Genomic DNA, 15,203 nt, shown 5'->3' with positions numbered 1-15,203 from the left:
AACAGTGGGTGGTCTTTTACAAGGTTAACAACAGTGGAGTTTTACTAAGTCAACAACAGTTAACAATTAACAAGTTAGTTTTAGTGGAATTGCAGGAACCACAGACGTCTGATTGAAAATCAAAATGGTGAAAATTGAAGATATCAGTGTCTCTGATACACATAAAAAATTTAGAAAATCTTACAATCCCTTTAAGAAACTTACAGATGAGTTACTCTTTCTTTGAAAAGATTTGCGCGCCTTAATCTATCGTTGGGTGCCTTAATTTTCTGTTGAATAGAATTTGGGTTAGTACTATTCACGCTACAATATTGGCAATGAGGAAGTAATTTCTCCTTCGCTAATCAATTTACACCAAGTTGAATCTGATTCATTCACATCAGTAATTCAACATTAGAAAACCGAAAGTAGACTTCGATTATTTTAGTAATTTAGTAAGACTTTCGCGGTGAATATAGACATAAAAACGGTATCGGTGACCATTCCACTAAGCCAGTTACCGCCATTACGAGATAAATGTGATGTACTTTCTAAGAATAATGTTTGTCCAGTCTCGAAACGGTCATAAAATTGTTAACTGGATATCGTTATCTACGTGTAGACAACCATAAAAATAAATTAAACAATGTTGACCAGCCATAAATAGTCAGTTATCTCCCTTCCTTGACAACCCACTATTCAGCAGTTAATATTTGTTAAGTTTTTGATTGGTTGATATTTATTTTATGGGTGTGATTTGTGACATTTATGTCCAGTCCCATGTTACGCGTAAACATGGTTAATCTGAAAATAATCTCAATTTCTCTCACGCAATGTCTGGCCACATGAATGAGCTGAACTTGTTCAAGAAGGCCATCTTTAGACCCTAATTGAAGTGCCTAAATTCAAAATAAAAGCTAAAAAAAAGGAAACGAAAGTTGGGTCTAATTTTAATTCAACTACAAGTTGCCGCAATTTGAACTCAGCCTATAGAGTTGTCCCCCCATTGAGTCAATCTGCCCCCTGTTTGTACCCCCAGTCTCGAGCATCTAGTGCCGCCACTGCCAGTGTTCAGGCTAATACCTTAAAACCAAATGAATGTTTATGGTTTCAATTGAAAGTCTGGAAATCAGCAAGTGACTGACATTAAGCATTTATATCAAATAGATTTAACATCACCAAGTCTTTAAGCAAAGTCTGGATTTTCCTTCCAACATGGAGATTTTACAACTCTACTTTTAAATCAAATTAAACTTAAATAGACAAACTTTTACTAAAATTGATTTTCATGTCTGTCACCGGGGCAGACGTGGAATAGACTCTGTCAGTAAGACTCTTTGAATTTATGTATTTTACAATTATATTAAAGTAGGGTAGACTGAGTGAATTTTTGTTATCTCCTAAAACCAGTATTTTTAAATTTAAAACAATTTTAAATTTGTAGACCCGATCAGTGAGTCTCATGAAATTTCCGTAGTCTCCTTCATCAAGTTTTCAATAGAATAATCCATGTAAAAATGCAAAAATGTTATTATTCTGCCTTCTACAATCCGACAGCATCAAACAAAAACTTAACATCTTAAATACTGGAACTATCAATTTGCGTTATTGATGTAGACTCAGTCAATAAGTCTCGAAATTCCATAGGCTCAAACAACCAGTCTTCAAACAGATTGAAAATATCAAAATAAAGCTAATAACAACTAATGTTTTTTTGGTACCCAAGTTCGAAGGTATCCAAGTGAAATGTCATATTTTGGAAACCAGAGCCATAATTTTCTGGCCTTCAAGGCATCTTCCTGGCAGGTGTTTTCAGGAACTATAGTAACATTTGGCTCATCTGGGCAGAATAGATTTTATGTCAGACTTTACATCTGGTACCAATCCAGAAACACAGACTTATTTCTTATCGTTTAATTCCAATCAAAAATATCTCAAACTAGGAATTTATTTTCCTATGTCTATAGATATCTTTTCTATATATCACAGAAAAGACGAGTCGTCTTGTTTAACTTTCAAACGTGGATAATTCTGAACACACATGAATCTGAAGGCTCAAATTTTGATTCCTGTTTCTGAGACTAAGGTACGATTGGTCAAACGGATTGCGAACCTGTCCCTTTAAGTTTAAATGACTTTATATTTTTTCTAAACCCTTTTGAGACAAACAACGCCATGCAGTGTGCACAAGAGGAATATTTTGATAACCTTTAAGCGATACTACAAAAGTAATAACTAAACAAAACCATATAGGTCAAATATGCCTTGAAGCTACCAAAAAAACTTGGCAAATTCATCATTAACTAAAATTAGTCTTAAATTTTCGAACAATCTCAGCCAAATTTCCCTAGCAAACCATTTTCCACAAATTAGATCTAAGAACAGTATTCTGGCAACTCTGGAAAATCAACTACCAGAAACGGTTCTGGTATATTGATAAATCTATCAAAAGTCAATAAACTATAATACAGCGTTGCCCGCAGCAAGCTGAACTTTTAACCAATCATCTAATTTGATGTCAATTATCCTGGACCAATTAGAAGAGAGCCTGCAGTCTTGAACAGTCAGAAGAAATTACTCCAACACGTTTCTTCTCAATTACTTACAGACTCGAAGATTAGTCTGAATTATCCAGTCTTAAACCAGATTTACTGTTATATATGAAACCGCCCAGTTCTGATGACCAGTTTTGATGACTATAATTCTGGCGCGTTCCAGACTTTCCCCCAAAAATCCTCCAGTCCCAAGTCTACTTCAAATTACACCAATCTTTTGTTCCATCATTTTTATTAGCTTTCATTTTCAATATAGCCACTTCAGTTAAGGTCTAACAACATCCTTCTCGAACTTTCTACAAATTAATCTTTTGACCTAGCTCAAAGAAGTCTGCTTTAACCAATTAAATTTCTCTTACAGAGATGACTTCTGCTGCTTCTAAATTAAGCTCCTAGAGTTTCATGCAAGAGTAGCGCCACACCAACTAATATTTTGGCATCCGCCGCCAATCATATCAGTAATCCTGACCAAATTACCAAACACAAGAAAAACACACAGATAGAATCCCTCGTCCAGACATTTTTATTACAGACTCAATCAACAGGACGCGTAATTAGGTTTAATTGCTACGATGGGTTTTATAACGTCCAGACTTAATTACTTTGATAAGTCGCGGTTATCCAGACGCGATCACGCACCATCAGTCTCTGTAACGAAGCTGGATCAAATCAGGTTATGATTTGGTTATAAAAACACTGGTGATTGTTGCCGGGGGCTACAGTTATCTAAGTTGATTCTGTTCTAACTAGGTCCTTTCAGTAAATAAGACAGACTCTTACAGCTTATATACCTCAAGCATTTTATTCTCACTTAACTACTTGTCTAAACCCTGACAAGATCTTAATTTGTTCTGAATTCTTGGCCAAAACTTTTAATTGTATTCAACTGATGAAAAAAAGAAAGTACAATGCATAAAATTATGCCTACTAGAAAATGATTTGCTAAATTTCCATCCATGAAAGCAATCAAATTCTCTGAAGTTTAACCCCCTCATAAAGAGAAGAATACACCTTAACATAATTCCAAGCAGTGTGCAATGAGGGAAGTTTTTCTCAGGAAGTATTAGCCCACTCTTTATGGCTTTCCAACTGTCAAGGGATCTTAAAAGAGAACAGCATCTAGACAGTCCTTTGAGCAGTTATTCTACGACAGTAATAGCCTACTCTTTGTGGCTCTCCAACTGAGGTCTTCAAGAGCACAGCCTCTGGTACAGACAAAACCACTTCTACAAAGGACTCTGATAACCTTTAAGCCTAGCTAAATAACTGTCAGAAGTGACCAACTGAAACAGAGAAACTCTGATGTCAAAAGAATAAAATATGTATAAAACAGTCTGGTACGTCTTCAGAATCTAGTTCCAGACTCTTATTTTAATAATCATTCTATTTTTATGACGTTTTCCAAATGATTGAACAGAAGAAGTGATTTAACTGAATGATAAAAAGAAAATTGTGAATAAAAGATATTGATGAGCCTACCAAACATTGTCTTCAACTGACTAGAAGATTGAAACAGTAAGCCAACATTGAGCCGAAAGATAACAATGAGCCACCATTGAGCCAAAAGATATCAGTGAGCCAGAATTGAGCACAAAGATAACAGCGGGCCACCATTGAGCACAAAGATAACAGTGAGATACCATTGAGCACAAAGATAACAATGAGCCAGTAGTGAGCCTAAAGATAACAGTAAGCCACCGTTGAACAGAAAGATAACAATGAGCCACCATTGAAGATAACAGTAAGCCATCGTTGAACAGAAAGATAACAATGAGCCACCATTGAGCCAAAAGATAACAATGAGCCACCATTGAGCCAACCAACAACAGTGAGCCACCATTAGGCACAAAGATAACAGACAACAATGAGCCATCATTAAGCAAAAAGATAACAGATAACAGTGAGCCACCATTTTGAAAAAAAGATGAGCCACCATTAAGCCTGACCAATCAAATTTGTCCAAAAATCTAGAGAAATGTTAACACACATTTACCTCAATATCTCCTTGTTATTGAAAGAAAAAAAATTGTGCTGAATGTCTGAAATTATATATTGAAATATAACCTTACATTTAGTGGACATAACTTTTATTTTTTCAAACGTTTCCTTCCTTAATTTGACTTTCGTGGCTAATTTTCATATCACTAATGGTCTATCAGTCTGGGTCATTGACAAGTCCGAAATGTCAAGAGTCAAATTGGTGTGAAATTCATTTAAACATAATAACTTAAGCTAATTCTATAATTTTTCACCAATTTCTACGTAATTCCTCTAAAACATATCAACTATTTTCACAATAGACCTATTAGTTTCAATTTGGCAGTATGCTCAGACATCACAAATTCAAGCTAACCAATTTTGAAGCTCTCGAAAATAGTGGTCAATCTTTTTTACTGTTATGTTTGTGACCTCCTAAAACATAACAGGTATTTTTGAAAGGAGGATCCAAATGTTTAAGGTGTGATGCCCAATTTTTGGCAATCTTTTATATGTGACATTACTAATTCAAAAGTATTTAATTCATGTCAAAAAAATTGCTCAAATTGATCCATGAGAAATTCTCAATTCCGTTGGACAAAACTTTCGTTCTGTTTTTATATTTAATTGAGCCCTCTCCGGCTCTGGGATTTTGTGACACGAACAAAAGGTACATTCAGTGTCTAATGTTTCTCGGAATAAATTTTTTGGATGCATCACAAAATCCCAGCATGAAGAGGGCAGAAATTTGATTGGCTGACAGTGTTCAATGTTCAAGAAGCCCGTCTTTAGACCCAAACTGAAGTGGCTATATTAGAAATAAAAGCTAATAAAAAACAGGAATGAAAGTTCAATTAGACTGTATTAGACTATAAGAAAAGGAGAAAAATTCTAGCAATGATGTGAAATATAATGACAGAATTATTCCCAGCAATATATCTATCATTATAATTGACAAGGATTTTTACACCTTCTAAACCAATATAACAGAAGGTAATGTGGGAGAGTTTTCAATGAGGTGATAATAGCAAGACAAATCATGATAATTCTCTTTCAGAGCTTTTAACTAGTACAGCACACTAACAGACTACAGTCATTAGGTTGCCTGGTAAACTAGAGTACCGTTTCTGCTGACCTAAGGCACGTGTTCTCATCCACTGACCTAGGGCACGTGTTCTTATCCACTGACCTAGGGCACGTGTTCTCATCCACTGACCTAGGGCACGTGTTCTCATCTGCTGACCGAGGACATGTGTTCTCATCAAATGACCTAGAGCACATGTTCTTATTCACTGACCGAGGGCATGTGTTCACATCCGCTGACCTGGGGCACGTGTTCTCAAACACATCAAATTCAACTCAAACCTCAGATATATCAATCTATTCCTTAAGGCACAATGTCAGGCTTTCCAAATATTGGACTAATTCTCTTTTGATAAACAATATAACAGACTAGATCTAAGTTGGTATTCTGGGCTCAATTCATTTATATTGATGTTTACGTCTGGTGATATAAACAAATGATTTGGGTTACCCATTGATTATAGGTAAGTTCACCTTATCAGAACCTCTCACATGAATCACTGTGATGGGTCAAAAAACAGGTCAGTATAACCCCTCCCTTGAATTGAAAGCCAATTCACAGTTCCAGTACTTCTGAAGACTATTTACATATATTCAAGACTCAAATCAATTAGTCTGGTCATGTAGTATTATAGATTATTTTGCTATATGATATAGTATCTATTAATAATTAGAGAGTAATTAACACCTCAGCTGCTTCGTTAATTATCTCAGATTGATTAGAATTAGCGCCAGCCTGAAAATAGATCTTAGAACTCTGAACTTAGATCCTGAAAATACCAATATTTACTACTATTATTAACTTTTGCCCTAAAAAGTCTAATGTCTAATGCACAACTTAGTTTTTACTCAAATTCTTTGTAAAATTGCAAGATTAATGTTATAATGACAGAAACATTGTGCCTTATAGATGGTTTCCTTATTTTTTATTGTCAAATTAAGCAAACTATTTGATTAATTGGTGTTTCTTATGAATTATCATGTATTCTTAATCATTATGTTCTTATTGCATATAATTAAGAATTTTAACCAATCATAAATGTCCATGTATGTAGTCTGGATGAAAAAAAAAGACTTTTTAACCTTTCTTGATCGGTCACTCATTGGAATTCTGCTGGTAATTCTCTTCTAATGTAGTTAATTATGAATTAATTATGGACATGTGAGACAAACTGGTATTTTTCCAAGTCATTAGAACACCTCTACTTTCTATTCATATAAATATTAGCCTTTTCATTTTCATAAATAAAAATAAGGGAACCCATCTTTAAAAAATAGATTGATATATTTTATTTTGATACTTTCATCACTGCATCTGTAATAACTGATTTAAATTTGGGTAAAAACTTAGCTAAATATGAAAATAGTCGATTCATAAATACTTTAGTCAGTCTATTCAACAAGATTTATTATTCCCATATTTTCAAACATCTGCCAAAAATAATTCTGACCATTTGTCATGAAGAAGATAAAAATTGGCAAGTGTTTGAAAATCTGTATTGCATGACTAATATACTTTTCAGTTAACCGAAAAATTCTTTAATATTACATAAGAATTAAAACAACAATCCTGCAAAGCAAGAAACTTTGTGCATGCAGAGCCTGTGCTCACTGGAGACTTTGGTTACAAATAGGGAGTAAACTGACCACATTGGGGGACAACTATCAAGGTTGAGCTTCAAAATATGACAGCTCTGTGGAAGCCCCCAAGAAATGCCTGGCTTTCTCTTAAAAAAGTTGTGAAAACTAGAATTTGATTTAGTGCATTCTGACAAATATATTAGAGCAAAAACGTTATATTTTCAAATCTTTTACAAGTGAAGTAGAGGTACAAACCATTTTTCCAGATGACAAATACCGATTTTCAGTCTATAAGCTAAAGCTTCTTAAACAGGGAGGGCCTACATGTGGATAGATGACTTATTTGAACTGTTCATAAAGAGATCAAGAATATATCTCAGTCAGTTCAACTAATGTATTCTGAAATAACTAGGTAAATGATGGCATAAATCACCCCCCTGACAGATTTACAGACAAGTTTAAATATAGTTTAAACCCTGGAATATTAGTCATTCCTGGAAATGGTAACTGTCAAAGACTGAAGCACTTTCTACAAGACAGCTTAACTTACAGGCAACATCCATCAAAACGGATAAGACCCTAATCAGTTAAGCTTACCAAGTGACCAATAATATACTATTTGATTCAGAAGCATTATATTTTTCAAAGCCCTGGCCAATGCTTTTGAGACACCTCAATATTCCTATGAATTTTCAAAGTAACAAATATACTCTATTTATTCAATTCAGAAGCATAATATTCTGCAGAAAAGACAACAACAAAAAAAGCAAAATTCAAATCCATTGCCGATGCTTTTGAGACACCACACTACTAAATATAATAGTAAATTAATCTTTATAATTAGTACCAAGTGAATAATGTACTATTTGAACCAGAAGCATAATAATTTACAAAGAAAAACAATTTCAAAGACATGGCCAATGCTTTTGAGACCACACTACATATAACAGCAAATTTATTGCCAAAACTGGCACCAAGTGACTTAACTATATATAGGGCACGGTACCTCAATAACCAATGACTGTAAACAAAGAAGATATTTCCAGTCATCTCTACTTCAAATGACTAATTTTGACTTTCTGCCAGGTCAAAACTGTGCTCCATAAACCAAATTTCTTATCTTTGTTTATGTATTATAGAAGTTAGCTTGCCGTCTTGGGATTCCCCTGCAACCCACACTTTTCTCTCTATATAGGACCATAACTTTAAACCGAGACCATCTATTTTTGAGGGTGACATTAAAGAGATTGTAAAGAGGTTTTTTAAATTTTTTATGTGTATCAGGTACACTGATAGCATCAATTTACACCCTTCTAATTTTCAATCATTTTTGCTTAAGCTGTTACTTAAGGCTTAAACTGCTTCACCCATCCTAGATTTAATTGGAAAGATTGTTTTCTGTCTATATTGTCTACCGAATGATATAATACAAGCAAGACAGACTTAAACAATATCCATTACAATATCTTGTATTACTGGCTGATGTTTATTCTTCCTCCTACAATCTTCAGTCATATATCATTAAATATCAGAGAGTCAAACTCTCACACGATCTTCTTCATAATGTCAAGTTATAACTGTGTCTTGACTGCAATTGTATTACAGAATTTGTAAAAGATGCAATTTGATTGGATTGTACTCTACTGAACACAGCCAACCAGAGTTTCTGACTACACCCGTAGCCTAATTGTTTAAATCTTTCTGTAGGGGCTCTGATTGGCTGTATTCATTAGCATACAATCCAATCAAATCACTGACTTAGCTATCTTCTGTGATACAAGAAAAATAGCTATTGCAGTCAAGGTATAAGATGCAGAAACCATTGTTTTCAAAAACTATAATTAATTGTGTTATCAAATTCTTTTCAGGCAAAATTTTTTAGGCAATCATCCTTCAAAGTGTAAAGTCTAAATAACAACATTATGACAAAGGTGCAACTTTCGACAACATTATCATTACAATCTATATCATAACACCCAATAAATTCTTAATAGTCGGTCATAATCTTGTACCAATTACATCACTGATAAAGGTCAAGGGTCAGATTAGATTAAGGTCAAGGGTCAGACCATATTGTACTCTGATGTAATTATGACAAATATTTAAACCATTCGGAGTATATAACCCAATTAAACAATTCACTTGTTCAAATCATAACAATCATGTACAGTACTGAAAATATCTCTATCAGATCTAGATATAAGGGGGTGAAAGCAGACATATGGCCCACTCACGTAAACACTGGCCATGGATTCAAAATCTTACAAAGATATTTATATAACCAATTGAATTTATCAAAGGTTTAAATAGTATTAAATCATAATAAGGGAGAGGCTGGGTAAATGAAATAAAAAGATATATCAATGATGCATATGAAGTGTAACATTTAAAAAATCAGGGATGGGCTAATTGAGGTAAGTAAGGTAATAAAAAACATTGAACTTGGTAAATAACAATAGCAATCTTAAATAGAACAACATGTTTATTTAAGTTCTGTTTTAAAATATCAATCTAAAAAGATACACTACACTATTCTTTAACAGTTAAAATCTGAAAGAGGTTTTTTTTATATAGTACTACACTATTCTTTAACAGTTAAAATCTGAAAGAGGTTTTTTTTATATAGTACAGCACTATTCTTTAACAGTTAAAATCTGAAAGAGGTTTTTTTATAGAGTACTACAATATTCTTTAACAGTTAAAATCTGAAAGAGGTTTTTTTATATAGTACTACACTATTCTTTAACAGTTAAAATCTGAAAGAGGTTTTTTTTATATAGTACTACACTATTCTTTAACAGTTAAAATCTGAAAGAGGTTTTTTTATATAGTACAGCACTATTCTTTAACAGTTAAAATCTGAAAGAGGTTTTTTTATAGAGTACTACAATATTCTTTAACAGTTAAAATCTGAAAGAGGTTTTTTTTATATAGTACAGCACTATTCTTTAACAGTTAAAATCTGAAAGAGGTTTTTTTTAGTTTATGTGTATTGGGGACACTGATATCATCGATTTACACCATACTGTTTAGTCTTTGCAGGTCCCCTTTTCATTATTACAGAAGAACATGTAAGAAAAGGGTGTGTGTATGAGTATGAAACCGCAATATCGGTTCTTTCTTTCAATAGTGATGTCATAAAATACAAAGTGAAAATGCAAGAACCACAGAAGTCTGACAGTAAATTGATTGGTGCAAATCAATGCTAGAATATTTCTGTAATGCCCAGTCGGACAGTGGTATCAAGTGAGTTATATAGACACTTACCCTGGTTCTTTTAAAGAATGTAGAATAGTCTGATTGTTTTCCATGTCCACTACACATTTTGTACCCAGTTCTTTCTCTGGAAAATACAAAATTTTTTATCAAATTGTAGATGAATCAAATGCTTGATTTTTACCGTGAAAAGTGTAATTTTTTTAATATATTGTATATATGAATTAAGTGCCTGCTTGTCATCCTTGAAAGTGATAGTATTTTTATTTAAATTGCAAATGAATCAAACGCCTGATTTTCACTCTGAAAAATGTAATTTTTCTATTACATTGTATATGAACCAAATGTGAGATTTTCATATTGAAAGGTGTTCAAATAATTGAATATAAAGCAAACAAAAGGGACTGTCACACGGAAAAGTGTTTGTCTTTATTAAATTACAGATGAACCACAAGCCTGATTTTCATTCTGTAAGTGTTATTAATTGGGCTAATTAGAACTGAGCTTAATTAATCGGAAGATTCTAATCAACAGAGATGCTAAATCTTAATTAAAATTCACACAAAAACAAAATTTTAATTAGAGAAAGACCATTTTCAAACTATTACTAATGAGTAGTCTAACTTTATTTATTGCTTTCAGTTAGTCTGCAACTTGCTGACTCTTAGTCAGTTTAAGCTTAAGCATATAGGTATATCAGAAATATGTAACAAAGCTCAAAATAAGCGCATTGTCATTGCTTAAACTGAACAAATTTTTACTATCTTAATGCCAAAACATAAGTTAATTTCGGAATAAGTTTACAGCCAATATTCAAGACCAAAGGCTACCAAGAAATTTCCATTTCTGACTAATTTGTATTCCAATATGAATCTAGTGTCACAGACAACCTGACATGAAACATGGAATAATCAAAGACATTTATAGGAATATTGGAACATTGGACCATTTTGACATTTAAATCCCTCAGTCAGACATGACTGGAGATCAGGCCTACAGTCAAGTTAAAATAAATAAAGAATAATCCAAAATTTTAATCTAATAAAAAAAACTTTGAAAAATTTAGTTGTGTAAATTTAGTTTAGAAAAAAATTCAAAGTCAAACAGTTATAAAATCAAAACACGGTCTACAAAATTCACGTTGTCAAATGAGGGATAACAAAGAGAAGTCATAACAAAATTTTTATCGACAAGTGTTTGAATGACATGACATGACACTACACTGGACTGCCACTGACACTAAACACAAAGTGACACCCACCTCTCCTGTTAACAGGCCTCACCCTCACAGCCACTTTGATTTTATCCATCTTGAAACACACCCGAGTTTTAATCCTAATTCACAAAATTTAGTCCAGTTTATTCCGAGTTAAGTTGTTTATTCACATAATGAGTAAAATTCCGTCAAACATCGTCTACACCATCGCCATTTTGATCATTTTCATAATAATTCAGGTTCAGGGTCAGGCGCGTGAATCATACTTCCGGTAAAGGTCAAATGTATTGATTATCCAGACGTACACGACATTTCACTATAATGAGACAGTCTTGTAGGTCAAGTCTATAAAAAGGGAAAATTTGTGCCTTCGATTGAGGATTCTTCAACTTCTTAAGGGCACCATTTTGCGAAAAATGCCAAAAAACAAAGAAAATCCTTTTTGAACCTAACTAGGAATACTTCAGATTTGCAAAAGAAAATTAGGAGAACACTTTTTTTATTAGACACATTAGGCCTATATGTCTAATTTCTTGAGAAACTGCGAAAAAACTTTACATGGGAGATAACCCGTGGTCGTCTTATTTAGACTCTGACAACAGCTACTTCGGCTCTGACCACAGTTAAATAGGCTATAATCGCATATAAGATGGGAGATAACTCGTGCTCGTCTTATTTAGACTCTGACCACAGCTAATTAGGCTCTGACTACAGTTAAATTGGCTACGGTAACAGATTATATGGGACATAACTCGTGGTCGTCTTATCAAGACTCTGACCACAGTTAAATCAGCATAACTGAAGGGAAATAACTCTTGTTTGTCTTTTAGACTCTGACAACAGTTAAATAACCAAAATTTCATTATATGGGAAATAACTCGTGGTCGTCTTATCTAGACTCTGACCACAGTTAAATTAGTATAACTTAAGGGAAATAACTCTTGTTTGTCTTATTTTGACTCTGACCACAGTTAAATAGCCAAAATTTCAATACAGGACATAGGCAAATATCAAAGCCACCTTCATATTCTAATTTGTAATCGTTAATTAAAAATGTAGAAGATGTCAAGCCCACGGTCGAACATACCTTGTCCTTCCGGCTACAACCCATCCCCTAATACTTGAGCTCTGATGAATGGCTATCCGGATTTAGCCAAAAGGTCAAGTCGTATTTATTATTCAGTCGTCTGAAAATCGCACAGCGTAACAACTTGTTTCAGGTTCTGATTTAATATCAAACATATTTTCCCCATTGTATACTGATAAGCTTTGGACAGTTGGTAAAGATCCGAGGCGTTGACGAAACAGTTGCCCAATGTGATTTCACAAAGTAGTTTCTGGCACCCAGACTTCTCTGTCTTTGTGCGTGGATAAATATCAACATAAAATACAGAATTAAAAAACCACAAGGTTTCAACAATTTACATGGTCATCATAAGGTGAAATGAGCATTCTATGCAACAGAATATCCATGACGTCACAAATCCCTGTATCATCAAATGAATTCCACGATATCAATAAAGCACAATATATCCTTTAAAGTATTGAAAAAGTGAGAATTCTGTCAACAGCTCAGTAACAATGTGTAGAATACGCCATATTTGGCATTAAAAATTCATATGGAAACCGTATTTAATCATAGTAAACATCCCACACACGCAACCGATTGGGACATTAAAGGAAAGGCGAAACTTTTTTCAAACAGATCTCAAATCACGGAATTCCGTGTTGAAATAAAATAAACCTTTCACATTCAATTGATATTTGATACCACGGCATGTGCATTCGGGAGAAAGCCAATGTTCATTCTTAATGGGATTGTAAAGAGGTTTTCTAGTATTTTATATGTGTACCGAGGACACTGATAGCCTCAATTTGCACCATTCCATTTTTCAATCAGACGTCTGTGGTTCCTGCAATTATAGAAATTCTTGTATATGACGTCATGATCGCAAAAGCGTCATCAAACGCTTAGTTTAAGTGGAATTGCAAACTGCCCACAATAAAAGATCCAAAATTCGTCTCTAGCCTTGAAATGGTTAATATGACCGTAGGCCGGTATGATCGATTCTCGCCTCAGGTTGTAGAACATATTTCAACAAAATAACAATTTGTAACTCAGACCGCCCTTGGCCAGTGCTTGATCTTTAGTCACCCAAAGGCGAAATGGTCAAAAAATGATATATGGTGGACACCTACAAATGTAAAACGGTATAATTTTTTGTTTTACCAATCCAAAAAAGCAAGAAGCTTCAAAGGGACAATACTTTTCCCCACCCCACCCAAGACAGAAACGGGACTGAAGACTGAAGACTGGGGACATGGCCATTCAAACGGTCTACCGTGAAAGTTCCACCAGCGCATTTCAGCATTACGGAAACTGACGAGGATTGTCGGGTATTACCGAATGACTGGTAACCTATTCAAAGTTATTCATAATGACGAGTATTATATAGATGACTAACGAATGAATAGTCTATAATATTGCTATCGATTTTCGTTTATGAAACATTTTTAACTAATCATTTCATTCTGTTATCTCGATATCATGTTTGGCCTTCAAACAAAATCGATCGACAGTGAGAATAACAGGATGGCCAGTGAATATCAAAACATGTTATTGGTATAATGGAATCGACAGGAAAGAGGTTATCCTTAAAACGTTACAAGCAAAACTAAAGGTAAGTTAAAGTGATCCGCGATTCAGAATCTGAAATTATTATAGGCCTATTCTGAAAAAATGTGTCTCTTTGTTAACAGTCTCTATCGAGGGCTTTGATATTGCTGATTTTACTTTCATGATACAAAAAATGCCTTCTGATGTCAAGGTATAAGACATAGTTAGTAATACCTTGACCTTGTGAAGATATACCGGTGTTTGAGTGACGTATTATATTTGATATATCCTGACAGATATCATGATAATTATAATATCAATATATATACGTCAGGTCTTTTCAAAATATCACATCCTTATTAAAGGGATACGGCTTTCAAAATATTAAAGGCATTGATAAATTACGATAGAATATCGGGCGCCAACAGGTCCGTACCTACAGGGGGGCAAGTCCCCCTCCCCTTTCGGAAAAAAATGAATTGTCCCCCTGAATAATTCTGACAACCTGTAACTGTAATTTAACACCATGCCTCTCCCGATACATTACTTGTCCCTCCGAACAATCAGGACTACGGGCCCATGGGCGCCAGGTAAGATATGCTTACTCTTCTAGACACCTGATACCACTTTTCATTATGAAATACTCAATCACTTATCATTGATATACTTCCTCATAGAAAAGTTCATTAGCTGCTAAGGATATTTCGCCAATATCTTTTATGGATTTCGGGTTTCATTTTGCGGTTCGGATCGTTAGTACTTGGTTTATTTACAGTATATCACTTTCAATTTGAAATTCCAACGTTATGTTCGTGTACAATTATCTGAAGCAATATTACGCTATAGAGAAACAATGACATTATCTCCTTTTAGTCTTTATATAGTCTACCAATACAAAAACAACTATAATCTAAAATCGATGTAAATATATAGGTGCTCTTATCGATTCTTTGTCCATTTTTAATGTGCTTTTAATTGA

The 15,203-nt window shown here is 33.9% G+C and overlaps 1 protein-coding gene across 1 annotated transcript; it reads right to left on the bottom strand.

The window, feature by feature from the left end:
• Positions 1–8,015: 8,015 nt before the first annotated feature.
• Positions 8,016–11,701, bottom strand: LOTGIDRAFT_169554 (hypothetical protein; the record flags this gene model as incomplete). The annotated part of the gene is made up of 3 exons (XM_009067852.1): positions 8,016–8,196; positions 10,443–10,518; positions 11,653–11,701. The coding sequence occupies 3 exons, from the start codon at positions 11,699–11,701 to the stop codon at positions 8,016–8,018; spliced, it is 306 nt and encodes a 101-aa protein (XP_009066100.1).
• Positions 11,702–15,203: the final 3,502 nt, after the last annotated feature.

The sequence above is a fragment of the Lottia gigantea genome (assembly GCF_000327385.1).
Source record: "Lottia gigantea unplaced genomic scaffold LOTGIsca_87, whole genome shotgun sequence".
NCBI classification, from domain to species: Eukaryota; Metazoa; Mollusca; class Gastropoda; family Lottiidae; genus Lottia; species Lottia gigantea.
Note: the sequence above shows the minus strand (reverse complement) of the source record. Positions and strands in the feature narration are given on the sequence as shown.